Source organism: Orcinus orca, chromosome 2 (assembly GCF_937001465.1).
Source record: "Orcinus orca chromosome 2, mOrcOrc1.1, whole genome shotgun sequence".
NCBI lineage: Eukaryota > Metazoa > Chordata > Mammalia > Artiodactyla > Delphinidae > Orcinus > Orcinus orca.
Window position 1 is genome coordinate 167,133,728 of NC_064560.1, and position 23,405 is coordinate 167,157,132.

The 23,405-nt window shown below is 38.4% G+C and overlaps 2 protein-coding genes across 7 annotated transcripts in view; one reads left to right on the forward strand and one right to left on the reverse strand.

The window, feature by feature from the left end:
* On the reverse strand, positions 1-13,445 carry ATP6V1D (ATPase H+ transporting V1 subunit D). Of its 4 annotated transcripts, none has more exons than XM_033429606.2 (9): positions 13,316-13,445; positions 8,287-8,404; positions 7,426-7,505; positions 5,782-5,849; positions 5,018-5,062; positions 3,819-3,922; positions 3,301-3,367; positions 2,022-2,100; positions 1-900 (listed from the first exon to the last, which is right to left on the reverse strand). In XM_033429606.2, the coding sequence occupies exons 1-9, from the start codon at positions 13,339-13,341 to the stop codon at positions 759-761; spliced, it is 729 nt and encodes a 242-aa protein (XP_033285497.1). In that variant the 5' UTR covers positions 13,342-13,445; the 3' UTR covers positions 1-758. The 4 variants fall into 4 exon arrangements, with proteins under 4 accessions (XP_033285497.1, XP_033285636.1, XP_004262190.1 ...); XM_033429745.1 differs by lacking the exon at positions 13,316-13,445 and adding an exon at positions 13,265-13,283; XM_004262142.4 differs by lacking the exon at positions 13,316-13,445 and adding an exon at positions 12,759-13,032.
* Positions 13,424-23,405, forward strand: part of EIF2S1 (eukaryotic translation initiation factor 2 subunit alpha) — a 19,214-nt gene continuing 9,232 nt past the window's right edge. The window contains exons 1-3 of one of the 3 annotated variants that reach the window (XM_012537890.3): positions 13,424-13,564; positions 17,553-17,801; positions 22,783-22,862. In XM_012537890.3, coding sequence (XP_012393344.1) covers positions 17,561-17,801; positions 22,783-22,862 — 321 coding nt within the window. In that variant the 5' untranslated portion in view covers positions 13,424-13,564; positions 17,553-17,560. Of the gene's footprint in view, positions 13,565-14,107; positions 14,132-17,552; positions 17,802-22,782; positions 22,863-23,405 lie in introns of those variants that run through there. The other 2 variants (XM_004262143.3, XM_033429460.2) reach the window with 2 other exon arrangements.

Here is a 23,405-nt window from a genome sequence, read left to right on the forward strand (position 1 = left end):
TCATTGGCAATCATATTTATTAGTATCCCAAAATTCAACAATCACTCACTCACCTCAGTAAGTTTATGAAGGGGGGAAAAGGGAAGCTACCCACTTCATACATGTCTGCAGAGAAAGCTCTTTTTGGATGCCAATCCCATGTGGTGATCTGAGCATAAGAACACAACTTAGCAGTAAATTCATTAAAAAAGGAACAACTCATTTTTAAATCATTTTACTGTATATTACCATAGTCACATTTGAATTGGCAGAACTGTTCCCATGACAGACAAGACAGACCTGTCATTCAAGGAAGAATAAGTGAAGGTTTTCATAATGTTTGAGGAGAAGTCCCACAGTAACTAACACAAGGATGGCTGCAGCAATCTCAGACAACGGTGTGCAAGTAGGTAGGAACAAAGGGTGTTCCAGCAGTAGCTGGCCTACGTGTGTTGGCCTGAGACCACTGCTGTTTCCTAAGGGGAATTTCTTAATATGCTGGTAAGCAGGTCACTTGCAACAGACATGTAAGTGGAGTAGGGTGACACTTCGCAGAATAAATTCTATAAGTTTCTGGGCAGGTTCTCCAAATGTCATTGGTGATAAATGGTTGTTGAATTATGATTCTGCAAAGGTAATCCCATAAACAGACAACAGGGAATTTTACAACTGGTGAAATTCTTAGGCCAAAAATTAAATAGCCACACATACCAAACCTACACACCGTGAATTAAAATGATGCCATGTTAGGCCTTCTGAAGGAATCAGAGCAGGAAAGATTATTCAAAGAGAAGATCCTCATCCTTCTCTTCAGCCAGAAGATTAGCAGGTTCCATCACCTCTCCAGCTGCCTTCCGTTGTTCCAAGTCCTTCTCAGACTTTTCCTTGAGAATCTTTTTCTTCTCCTGTATTTTCTTTAACCTATAAAATAAAATAAAGGAGGGAATTTTCTGAATGCTGTTTTGGTACTAAGTAGAATTGATTTCTTCTAGTTTTGTAACAAGGATAATAAACACCTACAAAGTAGAACAAAATTCTACCTTTATTAATTTCAATTTCAGTAACATATTTATAACCCATTTAAAAAAAAAAAAGATTTGAGGTAGAATACACACACATTTTAAGCTAATAACTGATTTCAAAAGCTCCTGTCTCAGGGTGAATAAACTTTGATGTCCATTCCCTGATAATGGAACAGGTTTTCAGCATTCAGACACTAAAATTTTGGATCATTCAATCTGGATTACCACAACCCTGCACATCAACTGAAGGACAAACTAAATTTTGCTAATTACGATTATAAATCATACTCAGAAGCTACTCAAGGTCCAAGACAGCTATGTCTTTCCTGAATACGCCTGCCTTCACCTATCTCCCACTTCTCTGAAACTGACACACTGACCCCTGCACACCACCTATTTAGTATTTATTGTCCCTACTAGCTCTAAATGTTCAGAGCTAATTCCTGTACAGGTATCATTTCTCTCCAAGTACTCTGACTTTCTAATGGTATGATTTATATTATTATGTAATGTCCCCAAGTACTTTATACCTTCTCCTGGAACATTTCCAACATGCAATACATATTTGTTGATTGACTGATTAATTCCAGTTTCTTTTTATGTGGGAGACACCCCATCTAAATCATTGTTTCATTTTAAAGAATTATCGAGGCTATTTATAGTTTCTCTGAAGGGCCTGAGTTTTCAGAGATGCCATATTTTAGGTGTGTGCAAAACTTGGCACAGATCTATCTCCACAGCCTTTGGCAATATTATTCCTTGTTTCTTATCAGAATAAAATACAAGTTGTACTAATTCTTTTTTTTTTTTTGCCCGTGCTGCACTGCATGTGGGATCTTAGTTCCCTGACCAGGGATCAAACCCATGGCCCCTGCAATGGAAGCGTGGAGTCTTAACCACTGCCAGGGAAGTCCCAAGCTGTGCTAATTCTAAAGAACATAAGCCAACATGTCTCAGCAAATCGAGCTTTTGGAATATGGAAAAACAAAAAATGATCAATAACTGCAAATTCCAACAAACCTATAGAACTCTTCTCTCTCTCTCTCATCCAGCTCTGTGATGATATAAGCAAGGGTACGTTCAATCCGGGGAATGATGACTAGGGTTTAAAAAATATATATATAGTGAGAACTTCAAATCTTTTTTCAAATTGCCAGTGCTCATTTGTATAACAGTAACTTATTTTTTCTAACTGTAAAATAAATGTACATTTAATGCAAAAAACAAAAACACAGGGAAATAAAATGAAGTATAATCCAACCACTCTATAGTTAACTAATTATAAATATTTTGGAATATGCCCTCATACTGTCTTTTCTATGGACAGGTAACACTGGACCATGATATATATACAACACTGAATATACTGAATTTATATGAATATGTAACATTGAACCATATGTTACAAATAGATGTTATTTTAAATACAACAGCAATCCATTGTTAAAAACTGGAGCATTGAGCAGAGAGAATACAGTAAGTTGAATTTTGTGTCAATCATAAGGTTCTACTTTACACAGAATTTGCCTATTCTGCTTCTAGAATGTGAACCCCTTGTGAACTGAAACTGTTACCTTATCCATTTTGTTTTGCTTGCAATTCCATGCAAGAGGCTGGCACAAGCAAGCAGTCAGGAAATGTGTTTTAAGTTTTTAAACAATGAGATAACTTCCTCTTTAACACTAATAGAGCCCAAGCAAAATAATTTCCTTGCTGCTCAAATTTTGCTCCTTTCTTACTTTAAAATTGAGTAAGTGTTGCTTTAATGAAAACTGAGTTTCTTAAGCAAAAAGTACTGTGGCAACATTCAGCGTCATAGTTTTAAAATAATGAAATGAGAGATGGAAAATAAATGCATCCAATGGGAAAATTTATTTTTAGAAATCAAGAAGAACAGCAAGAGAACAGGACATAAGGCCTAAGAAAGAGAGCTTTAAAGTTTAATACTTCATGTGTTCAAAAACATTTATCACTCAGTCATTGGAAAGAACTTACAAAAACATTAGGGCTCTTGAGAAATAGTTTCACCTTTTATTCATGAATAATCAGAAATGAGTAAAACATTCCGTACTTTTTAACTCACCACTCTCCTCTAACTACCCGCTAAATCATACACACACTTCTATCAAAGGATTTACTAACAGTTATCTGTATTACTGACTCACTGCCCTTCCTACTGTGGGCAGGGGCAACATCTTATTCAGCAGGTGATCAGTGCCTGATTCCTAGTAGGTCCGTGACAAATGTGGAGGTGCGGACAAGAGGATGGACAAAGAGCCTCACAGCAGCTTACACTCACCATGTTCAATGGCATTTACACGCCTGTTGGTTATCTTAATAGCTTCATCCAAAGTAACAAAGGAAGTCTAAAATAAGAGGATAAATTAATAATGTAAGCACAAAGTCTTCCTACTCATGCCCTGTCCACCACTTGCCTTCACTCAGCACTTGTAGAAACATTTGGAAACCAAGACTACTTCAACATACTTAAAGAACAGAAAATTCTTATGAGATTTCCATAGAGCTAACATGATTTCCATTCTATTAGAATTTGTTTACTTCAGACTCACCTGAAGTTATAAAGATGGCATGAGAAGAGAATCATACACTAATGACCTAGATATATATTAACTGGCTACAAAGCAGGGGGGGAAAAAAAGGCTTTCATGCATAAACCATATTATATTTGCATTTAAATCTATATTGACTATTGCTGTTCTCACCTAGCCAAGAGTGAAACTATACCATTGCACAAACATTTTGTTAGTAGTAAAAAGTAGGGACAATGGTGCAGAAGCCACCATTTCAGAAACTTACCTGCAGCGAAGCTAGTTCCACCAGTAGTTCCACTGCTTTGGCATAATTCCTCTTCAGTTTAGCCAACTGTTCACCTCCTCTGGCTAAACCAGTCAGTTCATAACCTGAAAGAACCAGTCAGACAACATTTGTATTTAGGGTGTAATCTTCCCCATAAACTTCCCAAAAGAAGATAAGTCAAAATAATACCAAACATGGAAAAACAAATTCACTAACCCAAACATTAAGTGCCCATTTCACTCCCCCAAAACTGTAGGACATGTTGCTGAGTAGTTTTGCACAAGGATACTTTCTAAATCTAACTATAGGAGAAGTTACCTTGCTGGATTAACGAATGCACCCCTTCCCTTTGTAGATTATACTGCCTGATGCCCCAGTACGGTTGACACTCTCTGTTAACAGGTGACTCACTAGAATATTCTACTTCTTTATTCAAGCAGTACTAAATATTTGATGTGAACCAATTTAATATGAGGGCCAAAGAAAGAATATTGTTGTTTCTATGAAAGAAAGTTGATTAGTTTGGAAAGACTCAACAAAGATGCATTACTACCTGAAACATGCTGTCAAATTAGGAAAAGGTGAGACAATTATAAAAAAATCGGGCAGGCTGGCTATAAAAGTCTAGGAAGATTCAGCATTCAGATTGTATCACAGTGCCTAAGATCTTACTGTACTTTAAAAAGACCCAAACTGGAAATTATAAACAATACATTGTGGGTGTGGTTTATGCAGACAGACAACATGGAAGTCTAATCAGTGGATTCATACTCAAAGAAAGGCCATGGCCTTATATTTTAAAATTGCAAATGACTCTATAAATTTCTAGGTTGAAATAAAATATTTTAAGCAATGTATAATGTTTTGTGACTCCCTGCAATAACACTTTTTTGATTAACTGATAAACTATTGTCCCAAATATATCTGATAAGAAGGCTTCTGGACTTCCCTGGCGGTCCAGTGATTAAGACTCCACACTCCCAATGCAGGGGGCATGGGTTTGATCCCTGGTCGGGGAACTAAGATCCCACATGCTGCCCGGCGAGGCCAAAAAAAAAATAAAAAAAAAAAGAAGGTTTCCAACACTGGAACCACTGAACTCTAAGCAGGTCTATTTATCATCATTTTCCAGAATAAGTTTCATTTAAAGAGGAACTGGAAGAACCCAGAGACACACACATAAAAAGTTTCACACTTACTGTCAGTTCCTTCATGGTAATGTTCAAATACTGGCAAAGTAACACCTGTTAAACATAGAAACATATATGGATTCACAAACATGTCCTTGAAGTACTGTTTCTTAACCACTGTTTCCTGTGTTTCTTTTTCAGCAAATACTCAAAAGCCAAGAGATTGCCTGGAACTGTAACTGGTTTCAATGAATGAATTTAGGAACCTTCCTTAAGTGTTCATTCCTATTCAAAAGTCAAATTATCCTTAGTAAGGGATCTGGCTGTTACAATGTTTTTTTTTTTCTTTCACCTTTGAGGTATACATAATATACAAATAATTGCACATATTTAATGTATACATTTTGATGAGTATAGAAATATGCATATACCCATGATACCATCATCACAATTAAGGTAATAAACATATCCATCACCTCCAAAAGATTTGTGTCCCTTTTCCTGTGTGTATGTGTTAAGAACACTCAACATGAGATCTACTTTCTTAAGCTTTTCAGTGCACAACACCCTATTAACTGTAACTATACTACTGTACAGCAGGTCTCTAAAATGTATTTATCTTGTATAACTGTAACTTCACATCCACTGAACAATAGCTTTCCCCACCCCCATCCCCTGGCAACCACCAGTAAACAAGTTTTAACATGTAAAGCCAAACAACTTTGTCTAAGGAGAAAAGATTAATTGGGCCATCAAGATCTTGCTGTATAAACGGGTTAATTTAAAAATGTTATCTTTTCTCTGCCAAGAGTTCCAAAGGGTTGAAAAGTTACCTGCTACATTATCTTTCTTTGCTCTAATCTTCACTTGGGCTTTATTTACATTTTGGATTACTGTGGTGCTGCAGAAAAAGAAAAGGCCTTGATTTAGTTGAGTTTTTAGAGTGAGAAATAAACCAGCAGGGACCCATCAGGTGACTTCAACAAAAGTAAGATGTCATGATTATGCTTTGATGATTGTCTTCTTTCAGAAAAGAACAATCACTGCTACCAGAGGAGGGCCTCAGAGAGCAAAGTATGAACAATATTCAAACATTAGCCATAAGAATACAAAGAATGATTTTAATGTACATGGGCTGCTTAAGTTTTCAATCAGACATGTGGTGCATGGATGTGACTTTAGGGATTTTCTTTCCACTAATGTAATTTGGAGAAAACGTTCCTTCCTTCTGGGTTTGCTGTTCAAATCTGTAGGTGTGCCTAAGCAGGAGTTCAATTCCTTTACCTTGGAATCTATCTAATTTCCATCTGGCTTTGTCTGACTCCCCACCTGTTACTATCACAAAATAAAGTGTCTTCCTCATAACCACCCTAAAACACCTTCACATACCACATACACACTATTTATTCCCGCCCTCTCATGGAAAAGTCAATGCAAATTGTTATCCTACCAACACTGGCAAAAATTAAAAGTCTACTACTTCAAAACGTCTTATGACAAAAAAAAAAAAAAAGGTCGGGTTTCCCTGGTGGTGCAGTGGTTGAGAGTCCGCCTGCCCCGGTCCAGGAAGATCCCACATGCCGCGGAACAGCTGGGCCCGTGAGCCATGGCTGCTGAGCCTACTGTCCGGAGCCTGTGCTCCGCAATGGGAGAGGCCACAACAGTGAGAGGCCCGCGTACCGCAAAAAAAAAAAGGTCTTATGCCCCTCAAGCTGTAAGACTGTCCACAGGTAATGTTCCCAGATAACACAAACTAAGAATGGAGGCATTCTGTTATTGGTAAAGAAGACTAAAATCAAAAACCCTGAAAACTTCCACTTCTGCCCCTGAGTAGTCATTTGACTTTAGGAAGGCACTAAACTCAAACTGAGAACAACAATGCTCGCCTGGTCCACCTCACAGGCTTATTTGGAGAACCAAATGACATAACCAAACATAACATATGTAAAGCAATAACTAAGCCATTTTGTACACTTTGTAAAGCACACATTGACATATGCCATAAAGTCCATGCCCTTTAAACAACCAATTCCATTCTCAAAAATTTTCCTAAGGAAATAATTCAATAGAAATTTAAAAATATATACATAAAGATGTTCATGGCACCTTTTCTAATAATCCAAATATCTGAAAATCAACCCAAAGGCCCACCATTACAGGAAAACGTTAATACATTATCATACATCTAAAGATTATGCAGCTATGTGAAAATAGGGAAAAATGTTTATGATACAATACTAAATGAAAATGGACTGTAAAATATTAAGTATTCTGTGCCTGCAACTATGTAACAGATACACGTGGGTGGTAATAAACACAAAAGTGTTAAGGTGATGGGGTTAAAAGTGTTCTTATTATTACTATATCATTTGTCTTTAATGCTTATGTATTTTTTTTAAATTAAAAGAGGCTTTTACATGAAATTATGAACATGATAGCACTTTGTTTTTCAAAACACCCCACTTAAGTGTTCTTACCTGAAGTCCCCTGCTGTGAACTTGGCCTCAGCAAGTGAAAAGGCAGCTTCTCTCATCACTTCACCCATCAACATTTTAGTCTGGAAAAGCAAAAACCAACAGCCAATAAAACCAAGTTTTTTTACAGGGAAAAATCATATCATAATCATGTTCCTTTAACAACCATCAGTATTTTACACCAGGTGTACATGTAAATATTGATTTGGTAACAATAAAATAAATATATCCAATTTTGCTTGAACAGTTTTGGTTATGGTTACTAACAATGTTGCAAAACCATGAGTTTTATAATTAAAATACTGGAACAAAGGCACTAAGAAATAGAAAACTGAATCTTTACTGAAGGGCCGACCTTATTCCTGAATGAGTCCATGCTGTTTTGCTCAAATTAATCTTTTAAATTCACTATACTGCTCTCAAAATCCTAATGGCACAGTGATTCTAAAATCTGGAATATTTAATGTTTGAGAATACACAATAATTTTTTTTGAAAGAGAAGAAAAACTGGGACAGGTGGGTAGAAAGTTACCAGACAGGCCAGAGGACAGTTATAATAAATTCTGGGGAAAGAGCATTTCGGGCATTAGAAACAGCTAATGCAAAGGTCCTAGAGGAGGATGTTAGAAAAAAAGCTCCAAATGAGATCAGAGGGGCAGGCAGGGGCCAGAGCAGATCAAGTGGGGTTTGGGGGCAAGAGTAAAGAGTTTGAATCTTATTAAATGTACTTTCTGAAACTTGTTACATTTACAATGGCATTTTTACTTTTGAAAAAAAAATGTTTAATTAAAATGCCAACGGTCGTGCTGGATTTTCCATAGACACTTCTAAAATAAATACAATTCTAAGCAAACTTCACTCTACCTCTATTATCTTCTTAAGGATCTGTCGAAATCGAAGAGTTAAGGCGTCAGATTTTTTCTTTAGGAGGTTTCGACCTGTCTGCGCTCCTTTTAACCGAGCCCTCATGATGGTCTGTGCCCTATGTAAATAAAGTTAAAGACATTTAAAATAAACATACTTCCCCAATATGGTGTTAAAATTATGCGAATTCCTTGATGTCATGAGAGCAAGAATATATACCATTTGTAACTGACAGGCTTAATTGGTTTCTCAATACTGTAGATTTCCACCCTCAGTGTTCCATAAATAAGAAGTCTTTTTTATTTAAAACAGAAACAATCCTTTAATAAGAACTTAATAATTTGATAAATAAGTTAATAAATAACATTAATAATTTAATAAATTATAATAATAAATATTACTTAATAATTGGTTAATAATTTAATAAATTTTATTATGATTTAATAAATATTTATTAGAACTATTTTATGATACCAGCATAGTTTAAATAATTACTTGATTTGTGAGTTAAAACAGTATATGTTTCCATTAGGTATGCACTAAGAAAAAAAAATCTGTCCAATGATATATGTCAAAATTTGAAATGCATTTACCTTCAGGACCAACAATTCTACTTTAAGGGATTTATCCCCCTGATTTACTCCCACATGTACACAAAAACATGTACAAGGTCAAGAACGAGTAGTCCAGCCTTATTTATAATAGCAAAAGGGTGGGAACAAGTTAAATGTTCCACAAATCACGGTTCATCATACAACAGAATGATATGAAGCCATTAAAAAAAAAGAGGAAGGTAGATCTGCATGTGCTCCTCATATTACATTGTCTCAGTTATGCACAGTAAGGGATGAATGTGCTTATATAAAGAGAATAGTTCTAGAGAGGTTCACAGAAAGTGGTAACAGTTTCCTTTGGAAAGTGAGGTTGAGTGAAAAAGATGGATTTACTTTTTACTACTATATTCTGTTTTACCTTCTGTATTTCATACCACAATCATTTATCACTTTTTCCATTAAAAGTGTGGCATTGAAGTGTTTTGATATCATCAATTAAGACTCTACTACCAATCACTTTACTAATTTGTAAATGACTCCAGGTAACAAATGACACATATAAGTAAACACTTCTGAGAAGTGACAAGCCACTTAAATCTCCTTACCTCCCTATTTCAATCTTTTCTCATCAGAAACCCCAAAACCAAAGTCAAGAAAGCAACAGCAGAAATTGACATTTCCATTCTTGCTACCATATGCCAGATAAAATTTAATAATGAGAAAGGATAATAAGATTCAATAATCAATTGTATAACATATCTAAAGTGATTTAAGGGGACATAATTTCATATGACTGGTGTTATTACCAACTGCAAAATAGTTTTTGCTAAACTTCTGACTAAATTCTTAGATTATACTGAATCTTCTACCATAGGCCAAAGATTACTAAAATAATTCTATAGCTGGAAGGGGCTTTAGACATTATCTTGAAAGATAGGAAAATGAAGCTCAGAAAAGTGAAACGACTTTCCCACAGTCACTCGGTGAAGAAAATGCAGAGCAAGACCTGAAACAGATTTCTGACTCCAGGGATTTAACCAAGGTTCAAACCTAGGTCCACTGTACCCCAACCATGTGCCATACTACCTCACCTATAGATTAAGGGGACATAATTTAGGTGAACAGTTCTGTCTTTGAAAAACTAGCTATCAGTGGCTGAATTTGCACTGACTAGCTTCACTGGAGATCTAACCAAGTGAAGCTGGTTCAGCTTCCAGCCTGAGCAAGAGCTATGCACCCCAATGTACCGTGTTGTTGACACTAACCACCAGACTTTGGGCTCAAAGAGTTGAACCAAATTTAAGTCAAGTCCTAGTACTGCAAATGGCAGCAAGTTTACAGTAAAAAGGTGAACTGGTTCATAAAACTGAATTCACCACGCTAATTTTAATTTCCTCCTATATTTAATTTCTTTTCTCATGAAATAGACAAATTTTAATTCCTGAGACTCAAAGAGTGACTTGCCCAAAGGCTTATAGCCAGTATGTAGGAGAACCTGGATGTGACTGACTTCTGTTGACTCCAAATCCGTCATGCCTCTTTTGCTTCCACTCTAAACTTGTTTTGCTCTCTCTGGTGCCTAAGTGGGTGACAGCCCCATTTCACAGGATAACACTGTAAGGTAGTAGTGTCTGAAACAGAAGTCACTAGTGTGTTTCCTAGCCTCGCTCTTTAAACACTTGTTATTTTACAAGTTACAGAGCTGCTTGGCCCTACAAAAAATGTTTGACCTTCAGCTAGGATGATGACTTTGCTTCCAGCTGAATCAAAAACATCTGACTACATGACAAAGTACCTGCTGATAAGCCTTGGGGAAAATATTTAGAGAAGCAGTTACTTCCTGCACCTGATTTTCCTCTCAATCGGCAAGCTGAGTGCTCTCAAATAGCAATTTTCACATTCACAAACCTATCATTCTTGTCTAAGCCCAAAGAGTGTATTTTCACCTCTTAGTCTCAAAGTAAAAACAAAACAAAACAAAATGTTAACATTCTGACTACTAGCAAAGATAAACACAGCCAGACATTAAAACTGTGAAAACAGATATTATTCAGTAACCACTGACAGCAGGGGAAAGAGCTGAGCTCCTTTCTGATTGTGCACAGGTGATTAGGCATTTTAAAATGAGCGAGGAGAGTGAGAGTGGATGCGAGTCAGAGAAAAATTCCAAAAGGTTGGGCATTGGAAATGCCATCAGGCCAGCTGTGTCTGCTAGCAGGCAATTAAGGAAGGGAGGTCAGGGGCATAGTCTCAGGTGTTGCATAGAACAAAGAGTAAATTCTGGCTGGATGAGTTTTCTCAAGCAGGCATTTTACTAGGGGCTGGAGTCATTCTAGGAACATAGCCTTAGGCTACTAGAAGCCAGGCTAGAGTCTGGTGTCTCTTAGGGCAGAGGTTTGGATGGAGTCAGTCTTTAAGTGCTGGGAGTTCTACAGTCCTCACTACCCCAGGGTAGTCCTGAGCCTTATCTATTTCACAGGCACTGCCTTTCTCCACAACTGACTTACTTCCCACCTAGGACTAACAGCTATTAGAAAGTCAATAGGCAAAGGTAGAAACCAAACAAACAAAATCCCCTTCATTTCATTAAAAGCTGTAGCCACCCAGGTAGGTACAGAAATCTAGGTTTGGGGGTTAAAATATAACTCTTATTTTAAAGCATCCTCAGATTCTCTGAGAAAAAGTCAAAATAAAGAAAAACAGCAGAACACCCCCAAAGAGATAGGACCACAATCAAAAGATCTAAGTGTCAAAGCCAAAACTGATTTTCTGCTCCTCAGTGAAAAAAAGAGGAAAAGGAAGAGGGGGAGGGGGAGAGGGCAAATAAGAACAATCTTTACCTTCCACACGTTGTTAGGCACATTTGAGAAAACTTAAAATTTTTCTCCTGACAAAGAATTCAGGCCCAAAGAGAAAAGGAGGCCACAACTGAACAGACTCCACGGCATGGGTTCATTTAAGTAACATTTTTTGTGGACCTTCTGTGGATTAATAATCAAGACACTTCTCATCCTGGAGAGAGCTCACAGTCCAGTGGTAAATATACATAAACAAATATGCACTTTACAATGTGATGGGTGATATTAACAGAAGTCTGAATGACATGCAACAGTGACAGACAAAAGGAGTGCCTCGGAAATTCAGGTCTAGCTTCCCACCACATGTGACATTTCAGGGGATCTTGGAAAATGAGTATGGGTATCCAAGATCGAACCTGACGCCCACTTTAGGGCGATTCGATTCAACACCCAAATTGGTTTAGAAGCCTGCTTCCCACCGCAGTAGACTTCTCTTCTCACAGCATTTATCAGGGCTTCCCTGGTAGCGCAGTGGTTGAGAGTCCGCCTGCCGATGCAGGGGACGCGGGTTCGTGCCCCGGTCCGGGAAGATCCCACATGCCGCGGAGCGGCTGGGCCCGTGAGCCATGGCCGCTGAGCCTGCGCGTCCGGAGCCTGTGCTCCGCAACGGGAGAGGCCACAACAGTGAGAGTCCCTAGTACCGCAAAAAAAAAAAAAGCATTTATCAAACTTCGTCCGCTTGTCTATCCCTCCACTAAACTGTGAGCGCTGTTAGGGCAAGAGTGGCGACGATTCATAGTTATATAAATCCAGTGTCCGGATCAATAAGGGAATATGGAATGAATGGCTCGATTAATGACTAAAGTCAGCTGATCTCTACAAAAGCCAGCAGGCCGGGCGCCTGTTCTCACGGGCTGGACTTGCTCTGTCCAGTCTGGTTCACTCAGAGGAATGTGTAAGGGACCCCTCAGGGAGCCTTGCCCTGGACTCACGAGAAGAGACTGGAGAGAGCTCAGGTCGGCCCAGGAAACAAGGAGCTCCGCTGCTGGTCCAGGGTATGGAGGGACAGCGGCTCGGGCAGGTCTTCCTTAACACCTGTTCGTTCCATTCTTTTACTTACATTCTCGAGGGAAAGATTTCAATTCGGTCTTTGGCCGACATTCTGACGATGTCTGTTCGGCCCGGGTCCCTGGCCGGGCAACCGTGGCTGCAACAAGCCCACCCACTGAGTCTTCCGCTACCTGAGTCAGCTGGTTGTGTCCCGTGACCCCCTGGCGTTGTTAAGAGGCAGCCAGGATACGCCTTCTTAACTTCCGCTTCCTGTCGGTAGGGGTTGGGGGTAGGGGTGTGGGGAAGGCGACAGGAAGAAGGCGATGCCCGGATGTAAAGGCCCGCGCACCCCGGAACCGCCTCTCATTTCCGGTTCGTCTTCTAGCCCCCACCCCCGCCCCCCCCAGTCCCCAGCTCCCAGGCGGCTGCGCAGGGCGAAGCGAAAGAACAGGGAAGAGTACACTCCTTCTCTTCCTCCACTTTTCATTTTTGGTCACAGCGCCACCTCATGGTTGACTAAAGCTTTCAGAGAGGATTTATTTTTCAGGGACAAGGAATCAGAGTCCTCCCTCTTACCTGCGCCTTGAAGGTTACTTAGCGAAAGCTAAAGACAGCGAGAAAACGTACTTTTCAGGTCCTCCTAAGGTCCACATTCTTCTTTGTTCTCGGAGGACCTGGACTCCATGGTCAGTGACGAAGAGGGGCCTCCATCCTGTTGGCGCTTGCGTGCTGCGAGGTGGTTCCGCATGCGCGGTGGGGTCGAGCGAAGCGCACGCTGAGGAGAGTCGGCGGCTGCTACGGGTGCATCAAGTCTGGTCTCTCCGATTGAAGAGCGTGGCGCCGGACACCAGTGCGGGATTCACACACATACCTCAGGTGACTAGTCGCCCCGATCGGTTTCTCCAGGAATTCACTTTGGTTGTGTCCAGTGACATGGGTGATCGATAGAGGGTAGGCCCCGGGCTAACACCCCCTCCTTCTCCCGTCCCTGCGCGGGAAGTGTCTGCACACAGCTGCCACCGCCCGCCGGCTCCGTGTCGGTCTCCCCGTGTAGCAGAGGTGTCATGGTGCGAACGGAGGCCTCTCGTGAAGGGAGGCGGGCCGAGTGACTGAACAGCCCTTTCAGTGTGCTTCAAGTGGGGACGCCGTGAGGTGGGGCGGCCTTGGGAGAATGCCGTGACGCCCCCGCCCCGGGACGCGAACACTTTGCCCTCTCCGGGCCTGAGAGTTCCATCCTTTTTTTTTTTTTTTTTTTGTCTTCCGCCCCAGCAAATACTCTCAATTGTAACCAGACCTGGCACTTCGAGGAACCCGTTGATTGGGCCACGATATTGACAAGAGTTGGGTTAAAAAAAAGATCCAAGTTTGTTCATCTGATAAGTGATATTAAAAAAATCGAAGCTGCTTTCGCCCTGTGTTGCTGGAGTGGTGCGTTTCTGGAGAGTGAGTCGCTCCTTAAGATGGCACTAAAAGATCCTACTGAAGAGTTTATTACTTTTCGTATCGGTTTGCCGTGTTTCAGCACCGATGAGAATAGACTTGTAGAAATACGCGCTGTGATCTTACGGTTAAGCAGAACTAAAACACATAAGATACGGGAATTTCAGGTCCCTTTTGTCAGCGCCCCAAACTTAGGCTACTTTAACGTTCATTAACAAGAAACATTGTTTCTTGGGGAAAAGGTGTAGCAAAGAAGTCTTGTTTTTTCTACCGATTTAAGCTGTTATCCAAGGGGAAAAAACCTTGTAACTCTGTGTCTTTCAACAGTTTGGAATTATTTACATAGAGCTTTACTGCCTCTTCTCAGTTCATTGGATGCCACATGACAGTTAGCGATTCTCAAAACATCTCAAAAAGATGCACAGTAATGTTTTTAGAGATGGGTGCTTCCTATTTCAATGACAGTGAACTAGTTTAAAAGCTTTATTTGTGTAGCATTTATGTAGTAAAAACGAGCATTCAGAACGTAACTAAGTGTTAGGGCCGAATCAGAATGATCACGGGAGTTGCCTCTATCACATCATACTTTACTTTGGAAACGAATGTGGACTTCTGTATCCATTATGGCAACTTGACCATGCAGTGGTTTAAGAAGTCCTGCCTACTGTTTGACCAGGCAAAATTACTGACATTGCAGGGTATTTGAAATTATCTTGGAATTCAGTTCATGTATTTTGAAAGATGGGTGTTCTTTACTGGAGAACACATACTGTATTGTAGTACTCTGACATATTGAGGCTTTGTGGGTTAAACTCTGGAGTCAATGTCAGATGACCTGGATTTAGCTCCTGTTGTACTTAGTAAGCATTTGTCTTTGAGGAAGTCATTTAATACTTTATTTTAATAATAATTGTTTAATGAATTAAGTTACAAAATGGAAATGATACCTCCTTTGCCTTTTAATAGCTTATATTTGTATAGCACATTACACTTTCCAAATTTTATCACAAGTATATTATTTCATTTGATACCCGCCACAAACCGGTGAAGTACATGGCACACACTAGAAACTACAGTTAATGGGAATGCATTTCTCAAGCAGCCACAGCTAGTAAGTAGGAGAGCGAAGTCTGGAACCCATGTCTAGAACTATTCCCAAAGTCAGGCTATGCTACTTGCCTGACTTGAGGACCCTATTGAGGGCAAAATAAAATAAGTCGAAGTGCTTTGAAAATTATGTAAAAGGGCTGATAGATACTTGATGTGTGACTCCTATTTTCCTGACTGATTTTTTTCAAAGTGAGTGTTATTAGCATAATATTTCCATAAATAAGGAGATAGGTTCAAAATCTGTTAACCATTATGCAGGTTCTTTTGCAAAGTAGATTTTTTTTATACTCCATTACTTGTCTTTTACTGGGAATGACATACCATTAGCAGTATTCCTTTATTTACACCGTCTATTGCAAAGAGACTTGTACCTCCTGAAGCATTAGCATCCATATCTCCCTTCAGGATTCTTTTACACGATTGCCTATGTTCTTTTACGATTGAATTAAGTCTTGCTTCTCCAAAATTATTGGCTTTACTATTTGAAGAAACTTGGTGAGTAAAAGTGGTTAGCACCTGTTAAATCTCTTAAAACTGTTTCATACATTTCCATAAAGTTTATTTTTATATCCAGTTTGAAACTTTTTCAGCTCTCAAATTTTAGTACTTTACATGCAGATATTTGAGAACAGTTGTCCAAGAAAAAAAAAGCCCTGTTTAAAAATGAAACAACCAGCTCAGCTGTTTCTTGGTGGGTAATTGAATGTCTGCTTCCCTTTATTTGCTAAATCCCTGTTTTGTCAGGCTTCAAGGAGAAATATATCTCTGCCACTATTATTAATATGCAGCTTTATTTTTTGTTATATGGGATAGGTTAATACTAAAAGTTTGCACTAATTTATAGTTTATATTCCAGCACTGAATATGTACATTGATAGTGCTTTTTGTTTAAGATGTTTTACTGATTGTCATGTATTTATCAGTGATATTGAGAGAAAATATAGCCTGATGTATAAGACACAAACTATGGATTCAAACTTCATAGGTTCAGATTTTGACTGTCACTTGTTAGCAGTATATGACAAAACAAGATGCTTAACCCATGCTTCATGTTTTTCATCTATAAAATGGGGAAGACTAGGAGGAAAGTGATACCTCAGGGAGATAGGCAGTGGCCAGATAATATAGGACCCTGTAGGTAGTGGAAAAATGTATAAATCAGTGGGTAAGCCACTAGGAAGAAACATGTGGGTGCAGGTAGCAAGTTCTCAAACTGCTCTGAAGCAGAACTCTGGTGTTCTATGAGCTGGATGTAGGTGTTCTGTCTTTAAGATAAGTAATGACAGTCTTATTTCCCAATTAATATGAAAAAAATAAGTTAGTAGGTGAAGTTTCACAAATTTTTCATAGGACCTTAGGTCTTATTATTGCCTGTCTTCTGAGCTTTGACAATAGTAAGTTAGTTAAGGTTAGCAGAAAAACATGAAAATTATCAACTATGATTAATTTGAAAGCTTCCTTTTAAAAATGTGTTTCTACATATGGTATGATTTTAGGCCTGTGGGTCATAATAGGAGTGGTGTTGAAAATAGGTTGGGTGGATCAAAGGGAGTAGTTTTAAATATATTTAATGTGTGGAGGTTAAGAGAAACTTGAACTTTATAGTAGTGGGAATCTATAAAGCTGTTCTTGAGCTTGGGTATAACTATTCAACAAAAGAGAAGAATATTTGGGAGTAATGGGAAAAGTGGAAGCTAAAAATTATGGTAGTTGTGAATTAAATTCAAGTTTGTTTTAAGAGGAAAAAAATTCAGATTACTGTCTTTTGTGATTAATAAATTTTTTGTTTTTGTCTTGACATGTGATACTATAATTTTGGCTATAATAAATAATAGAGTATATCATTTGATATATGGTTAGGGTTAGGATTTAATTTGTTGGAAGAGTCTTCCCTTCATGTAGCAGGCGGTAACATATCCAGTCTTAGCTGACTTGGAGGAAGAATAGCTTTAGTTTTTCTGACAGGTTTATAATAGTAGTGATGCTTCCTATCATTTGTTATTTCTTAAAGTATTAAAATAATATTTTACTCTTAAGGTATACCTTTAATCCTTCAGTGTCAGGACTTTGTAAATGGTCGTTATTTTTTATGATTCCTCTGAAACTGATGGTAGAGAATCACGCAAGCCTTACAAAAATGTGGAGCAAAATAAAAATTAAAGCTTGGTTCCAGAACATTCCTCTGTTTTCTGGTACCATTTAAGAAGTTTAAAGAGGGGAGAAAACCAATAACTTCTTCCAGTGGCAAGATGTGGAAAATTGACATTTTAACATTTTGACCTTAACTGAACACTTACTTGATTCTTTTGTTCAGATTGCAGAATGCCGGGTCTAAGTTGTAGATTTTATCAGCACAAATTTCCTGAGGTGGATGACGTAGTGATGGTGAATGTAAGGTCCATTGCTGAAATGGGAGCTTATGTCAGCTTGCTGGAATACAACAACATCGAAGGCATGATTCTTCTGAGTGAGTTGTCCAGAAGGCGTATCCGTTCTATAAACAAACTCATCCGAATTGGCAGGAATGAATGTGTGGTTGTTATCAGAGTGGACAAAGAAAAAGGTAAATGAGAAAAAGATTTAAAATAATTTATATTTAAAAAATTTATATTTACTTATTAAATATAAGTTTATATTTAATATATAAGTATTCATATATTAAATAATTTATATCTGGAAATTTTTGATTTAAAATGATTTATTTTAAAATATATTTTTTGTAAATTGCCTACTGAAGTAAAAAAAAAAGAAAAAAAAACACCTCCTTTTGTCTTTAAACTCTTTTACATACAGAGTTGTTAGAGAAGGGTGCTAGTTAACCATCTAAACAAGACCTTTTAAGTTAGTAGTGTTTTGGGGGTTTTTTGGTGGTTTTTTTTTTTAATTTTATTTATTTATTTATTTATTTTGGCTAAGTTGGGTCTTCGTTGCTGTGCACGGGCTTTCTCTAGTTGCGGCGAACGGGGGCTACTCTTCGTTGCAGTGCATGGGCTTCTCATTGCGGTGGCTTTTCTTGTTGCAGAGCATGGGCTCTAGGCATGCAGGCTTCAGTAGTTGTGGCTCGTGGGCTCTAGAGTGCAGGCTCAGTTGTGGCGCATGGGCTTAGTTGCTCCGCGGCATGTGGGATCTTCCCGGACCATGGCTCGAACCTGTGTCCCCTGCATTGGCAGGCAGATTCTTAACCACCACGCCACCAGGGAAGCCCGGTAGTGGTTTAATTAGTACATCCCAGGACTAGTTTTTGTGACCCAAGTAACTTGAATTTTATTCCCAGAGGTTATCGGGATCTTGATAATTGACTCATTGCCAAACTCAGAGAGACAAATAAGCAAACCAGAGTACTAGTTCATTCATATTTGTCAGGTGCCTTTTTATTGATTTAGAGTTAGATTAGTAATCAGGTTATTGAATAAGTGATGGAAATTGGGCAAAGGTAAGTGGATTTTAGGAATATTTTTTATGTCTTTAAAAAAGCAGTATACTGCAGACACACACCCAAAACCCAATATTGTATGTCTCTGATAATCAGAATGTTTGTGACCCCCAGATCCTATGGGATCTTTCCGGCAGAGATGAATAGGTATTCATTTATTTACTCTTTGGGTGCCCCTTCTTTGGACCCCATGTAAATCTTCACCTTTGTGAACACAATTTTTCTAAATATATTGTATAATACCATTGAGTAGGTTTTGTCTTCAACTGGCTTAATATAGTTAAGATAATTTGTTTTAGTCATCTTACTATAGTTTGTTAGATTTTAGTTTCAGGCAAGTGGTTACCATCATGCTTAAAAGACCAATCAGTCACCCTGACTGAGCTTGGCTTTCTGAATCTCCTCAGCCACCTAGTTAATTGATACTTCTGCAAATGAATAATTTTATACATAACTGACTTCTTTTCTGATTATAATCTTAGACAATAAACTTTCGAGGCAGCTTGTATTACCCCTTAGGTGGTGCTACCACTTAGCACATTGATTATTCTAAATGCTTTGATATGACTTACTTGTGCCACCCTCCCCAGCTTCCATTTTTTAAACTGCTTGAAGACTGAGATTATTCCTTAAACTTGTGTTTCGTTGTTGCTCCAGTAGGACCTCGAATGGTGTCTTATCTTATATTGCTTTCCTATTATATGAAATATATACACAAAAAGGAATCAAATACATTTTCAACTGCCATCAGAAAAAGTGAAAGGGTAAACTTGTATAAGTACAGTATTTACATGTAAAAATTTATTTTCATAATAGCATTGTTTTTACAGTGTTCATTAAAAACAAGAAACAACAATCTAAATTGTGGTTATATAAATCATGACACAACCAATCAAGGCAATTTTATACAGAATGGGATCTGAATATTCTGATATGAAAAGATCTCCAGGGTAAGATAAGAAAAAAAGCAAAGTGCAGAAGATCTATAGAAGGGATCCTTTCTGTTACTAGAAGATTAAGTCCTATTGGATAAACCATTCATCATAACTGCTATAAACCCTAAACAAGTATCTGAACAGGTGGTAAAAATTACTCAAGGAGAGTGGGAGCAACCAAAAGCAGGCTGAAACTGAAGGCAGGTTGACACTTGGAAGAAAGGAACTGCACTGGATAAATTTTACAGTTTTTTGACTGAATGCATGTTACAGACAACTTCCAAGCAGGGCATTGAAAATTCTAGGGGAAAACCTACAGTCTTAATGGCTTGAGAGCCAGAGATGAGAGTTCTGGACAACCACAACAGTTGGAAAGTAGTGATAGGGATTAGAGAAAGGAGAGACACAGAGGGAGAGCCCCCAAGTTTATATATAAATTCTGCTGAAATCTCTGGCCAGCCCATGAAACTAGTAATACACAGGGTAGACTGCAGCCCAATAGGGTAAAAATCTAAACAAATTTTGTTTGCTTTCCATCTGGGGAGACAGAGCTTATAGTTTTGAATTCAAACAAGCTAACTGCTAAAACAAAAATTCAGTATCCTTGGGAATTCCCTGGCAGCCCAGTGGTTGGGATGCCTCACTTTCACTGCTGAGGGCGTGGGTTCAATCCCTGATTGGGGAAATGCAAGCTGTGCGGATTAGCCAGAAAAAAAAAAAAAGAAAAAATTCAGTGTCCCTAAGAGGAACCTAAAGGAATTCACAATGTGCCACATATATTTCCTAATGTCAAGGATACAACTCAAATTGCTAAATAGTTGAAGAAACAGGAAAATATGACCCATACAAAAAAGGTAATCAATGGAGACTGACCTGGAGATCACCCTAATGTTGGAATTAGCAGATAAGCATTTTAAAGTAAATGTTATAACTGCTCAAAGATATTAGGAAAATATGCTTAATAGTGAATGAACAAAATGAAATCTCAGTAGAGAAATTAGAAACTCTCATAAAGAACTAAATATAAATTATAGAAATGAAAAATATAATATCTAAAAAATTCACTGGATGGGCTAACAGCAGATAAAAGATAACAGAAGGCTCCTTGAAATTTGAAGGTAGTTCATTTAAAAAGAACCAATCTGAAGAACTGAGAAAAAAAAAAAAAACCTGTCAACTATCAAAAGCTCTATTCCAAAAGAAGGGGAGAAAAAGAAAGAACAGAAAATATATTTGAAGAAACCATGGCCAGAAGTTTCCCATATTTGCTGGGGAAGAAAAATGTTTATAAATTAGAGAAGCTCAGCAAACCTGAAGCAGGATAAATACTAAGACCACATTTAGGCATACCAAACTATTGAAAAACAGAGAAAATCTTCAACGTAGCCAGAGGAAAATGATGTTATTTGTAGGGGAACAGTAATACAAATTACTGTGGCATTCTTATTGGAAATAATGAAGGTCAGAGCATTGAATGATATCTGTAAAACACTGAAAGAACACTGTCAAACCAGAATTCTGTATTTGAAGAAAATATTCAACAACAAAAATCAAATGAAAACATTTTCAGGTAAATAGAAACTAGGGGAATTTATTACCAGGTAAGACCTACATTATAAGAGATGGTAAAGGAAGTTGTTCAGGCTGAAGAACTGTGATGGCTGAAATGGAAAATATGTGGGTAAACGTAAAAAACCATTTTCTCCCTCTTTATTCTTTTTTTTTTTAAATGGGGGTGTAGTTGATTTACAATGTCGTTAGTTTCCAGTGTACAGCAAAGTGAATCAGTTATATACATATATCCACTCTTTTTTTAGATTCTTTTCCCATGTAGGCCATTACAGAGTATTGAGTAGAGTTCCCTGTGCTATACAGTAGGTCCTTATTAGTGATCCATTCTATATATATAGTAGTGTGTGTATGTCAATCCCAATCTTCCAATTTATCCCTCCCCCTACCATCCCCTGGTAAACATAAGTTTGTTTCTACATCTGTAACTCTGTTTCTGTTTTGTAGATAAGTTAGTTTGTACCCTTTTTTTAGATTCTACATATAAGTGATGTCATGATATTTGTCTTTCTCTGTCTGACTTACGTCACTCAGTATGACAGTCTCTCCATCCATCCACATTGCTGCAAATGGCGTTATTTTGTTCTTTTTTATGGCTGAGTAATATTCCATTGTATGTATGTACCACATCTTCTTAATCTGTTCCTCTGTTGATGGACATTTAGGTTGCTTCCATATCCTGGCTATTGTAAATAGTGCTGCAGTGAGCATTGGGGAGCTCCCTCATAATTCTTTAAAATACATGTAACTACTTGTCTCATTGTGTACCCATGGGCCTTTTATTTATGGAGGTGACTGGTGACATGAAGAGGCCAATGCCATTGAAAGAACATTTTTATTATTAAAGTTTCCCAAGAGATGGGAACCCAGCATGCCATGCAAAGCCACATGAGGAAGCACCGGTTTTGATCAGGAGATAGAAGGAGCAAGGGGAAAGCCTAGGCCAGAGCTTTTATTGAGGTTTCCATGACAAAGGCAAGGCAGGTCGGCATAAACAGTTTAGGGTTGGCTCATTTGAATAGTTTGGGCAGGGCTTGGTGCATTGGGGCTGTCCCTAGTTGTCTGGTACCTGGCTCTATGCCGGTTTAGGGCATGGGATAATATTGGCCTGCTGTGTGGAACTTTGATGAGATGATTGGAGGTATGGGCTCTAGATTGGTTGATTTGCATGTAAAAGGCTGCTCCCACTGAGGCCTTTGCCAACTCTAAGAATTGTCTAGTGCCAGGCAGGGAAGTCTCTTCCCCAGTCAGCCAGGCCACAAATGTCAGAGCATCAAGAATACAGAAAATATAGTTAATGCAGTTGACCCTGTGATGAATGGATGCCAAATAGACAAATACAGTGTCTTTTGGCTTTAGCTCTCATTTGGATAATTGAAAATTATCCCCTCCACTAAGGTAATAGAATATGCAGTTACACGATGATAAAAATTCATTTCTGAAAACAAAAATCTCTTACCTTGTACTTTTTATGCAGTATTTTGTTGATACGATTTTAGTGGGGAATAAGTGTAGGTATGCCAACCCAACAATCTGGTGGTGAAAATTGTCACAGTGATTCTTTGGCAGTTAGACAGAGATAATTTTTTCAAATTTTTCTCATATAGGATATATTGATTTGTCAAAAAGAAGAGTTTCTCCAGAGGAAGCAATCAAATGTGAAGATAAATTTACCAAATCCAAAACTGTAAGTTGATTTTTTAATCAAATTAGTCCACTATTTGATGTGTTTAATAAATAATCTGCATGGTATGTTCCTGGCAGAAACAAAACCTACATTTTCTGTAACAGTATTACCATTTCTCATTCTGTGTTACATAGAAAAACAATTTGAAGACTTTATTTCAAAAGAGTATGACTTCAGTGTTCTTGTCTCATGATGTTACTACCTTAAAGCATTGCTTGATGTGTAATATTCTCAAACCAGTACTGGACCATTAGTGTTTTTAAGGTATTTTAGGTTAAATTAACTATGGGTGATTTCAGCTGATTGGGCTTGTCGCAGCATGTAGTTTTTGATTTTCAGCTCTGTTCTGGGATAAGGATCACAGAGACAACCAGCTATTGTTTGTTAAGAACGAGCAAAGGTCGGGCTTCCCTGGTGGCGCAGTGGTTGAGAGTCTGCCTGCCGATGCAGGGGACACGGGTCCGTGCCCCGGTCCGGGAAGATCCCACATGCCGCGGAGCGGCTGGGCCGGTGAGCCATGGCCACTGAGCCTGCGTGTCCAGA

Excerpts from the sequence above, each read along its gene's own strand:
- ATP6V1D (XM_004262142.4), bottom strand. The coding sequence starts at position 12,799 with ATGTCGGCCAAAGACCGAATTGAAATCTTTCCCTCGAGAAT. Across the intron at positions 3,368-3,818 it reads TGGAACTAGCTTCGCTGCAG|ACTTCCTTTGTTACTTTGGA; the intron begins GTAAGTTTCTGA and ends CTCTTATTTTAG. Across the intron at positions 2,101-3,300 it reads TGTAAATGCCATTGAACATG|TCATCATTCCCCGGATTGAA; the intron begins GTGAGTGTAAGC and ends TTTAAACCCTAG.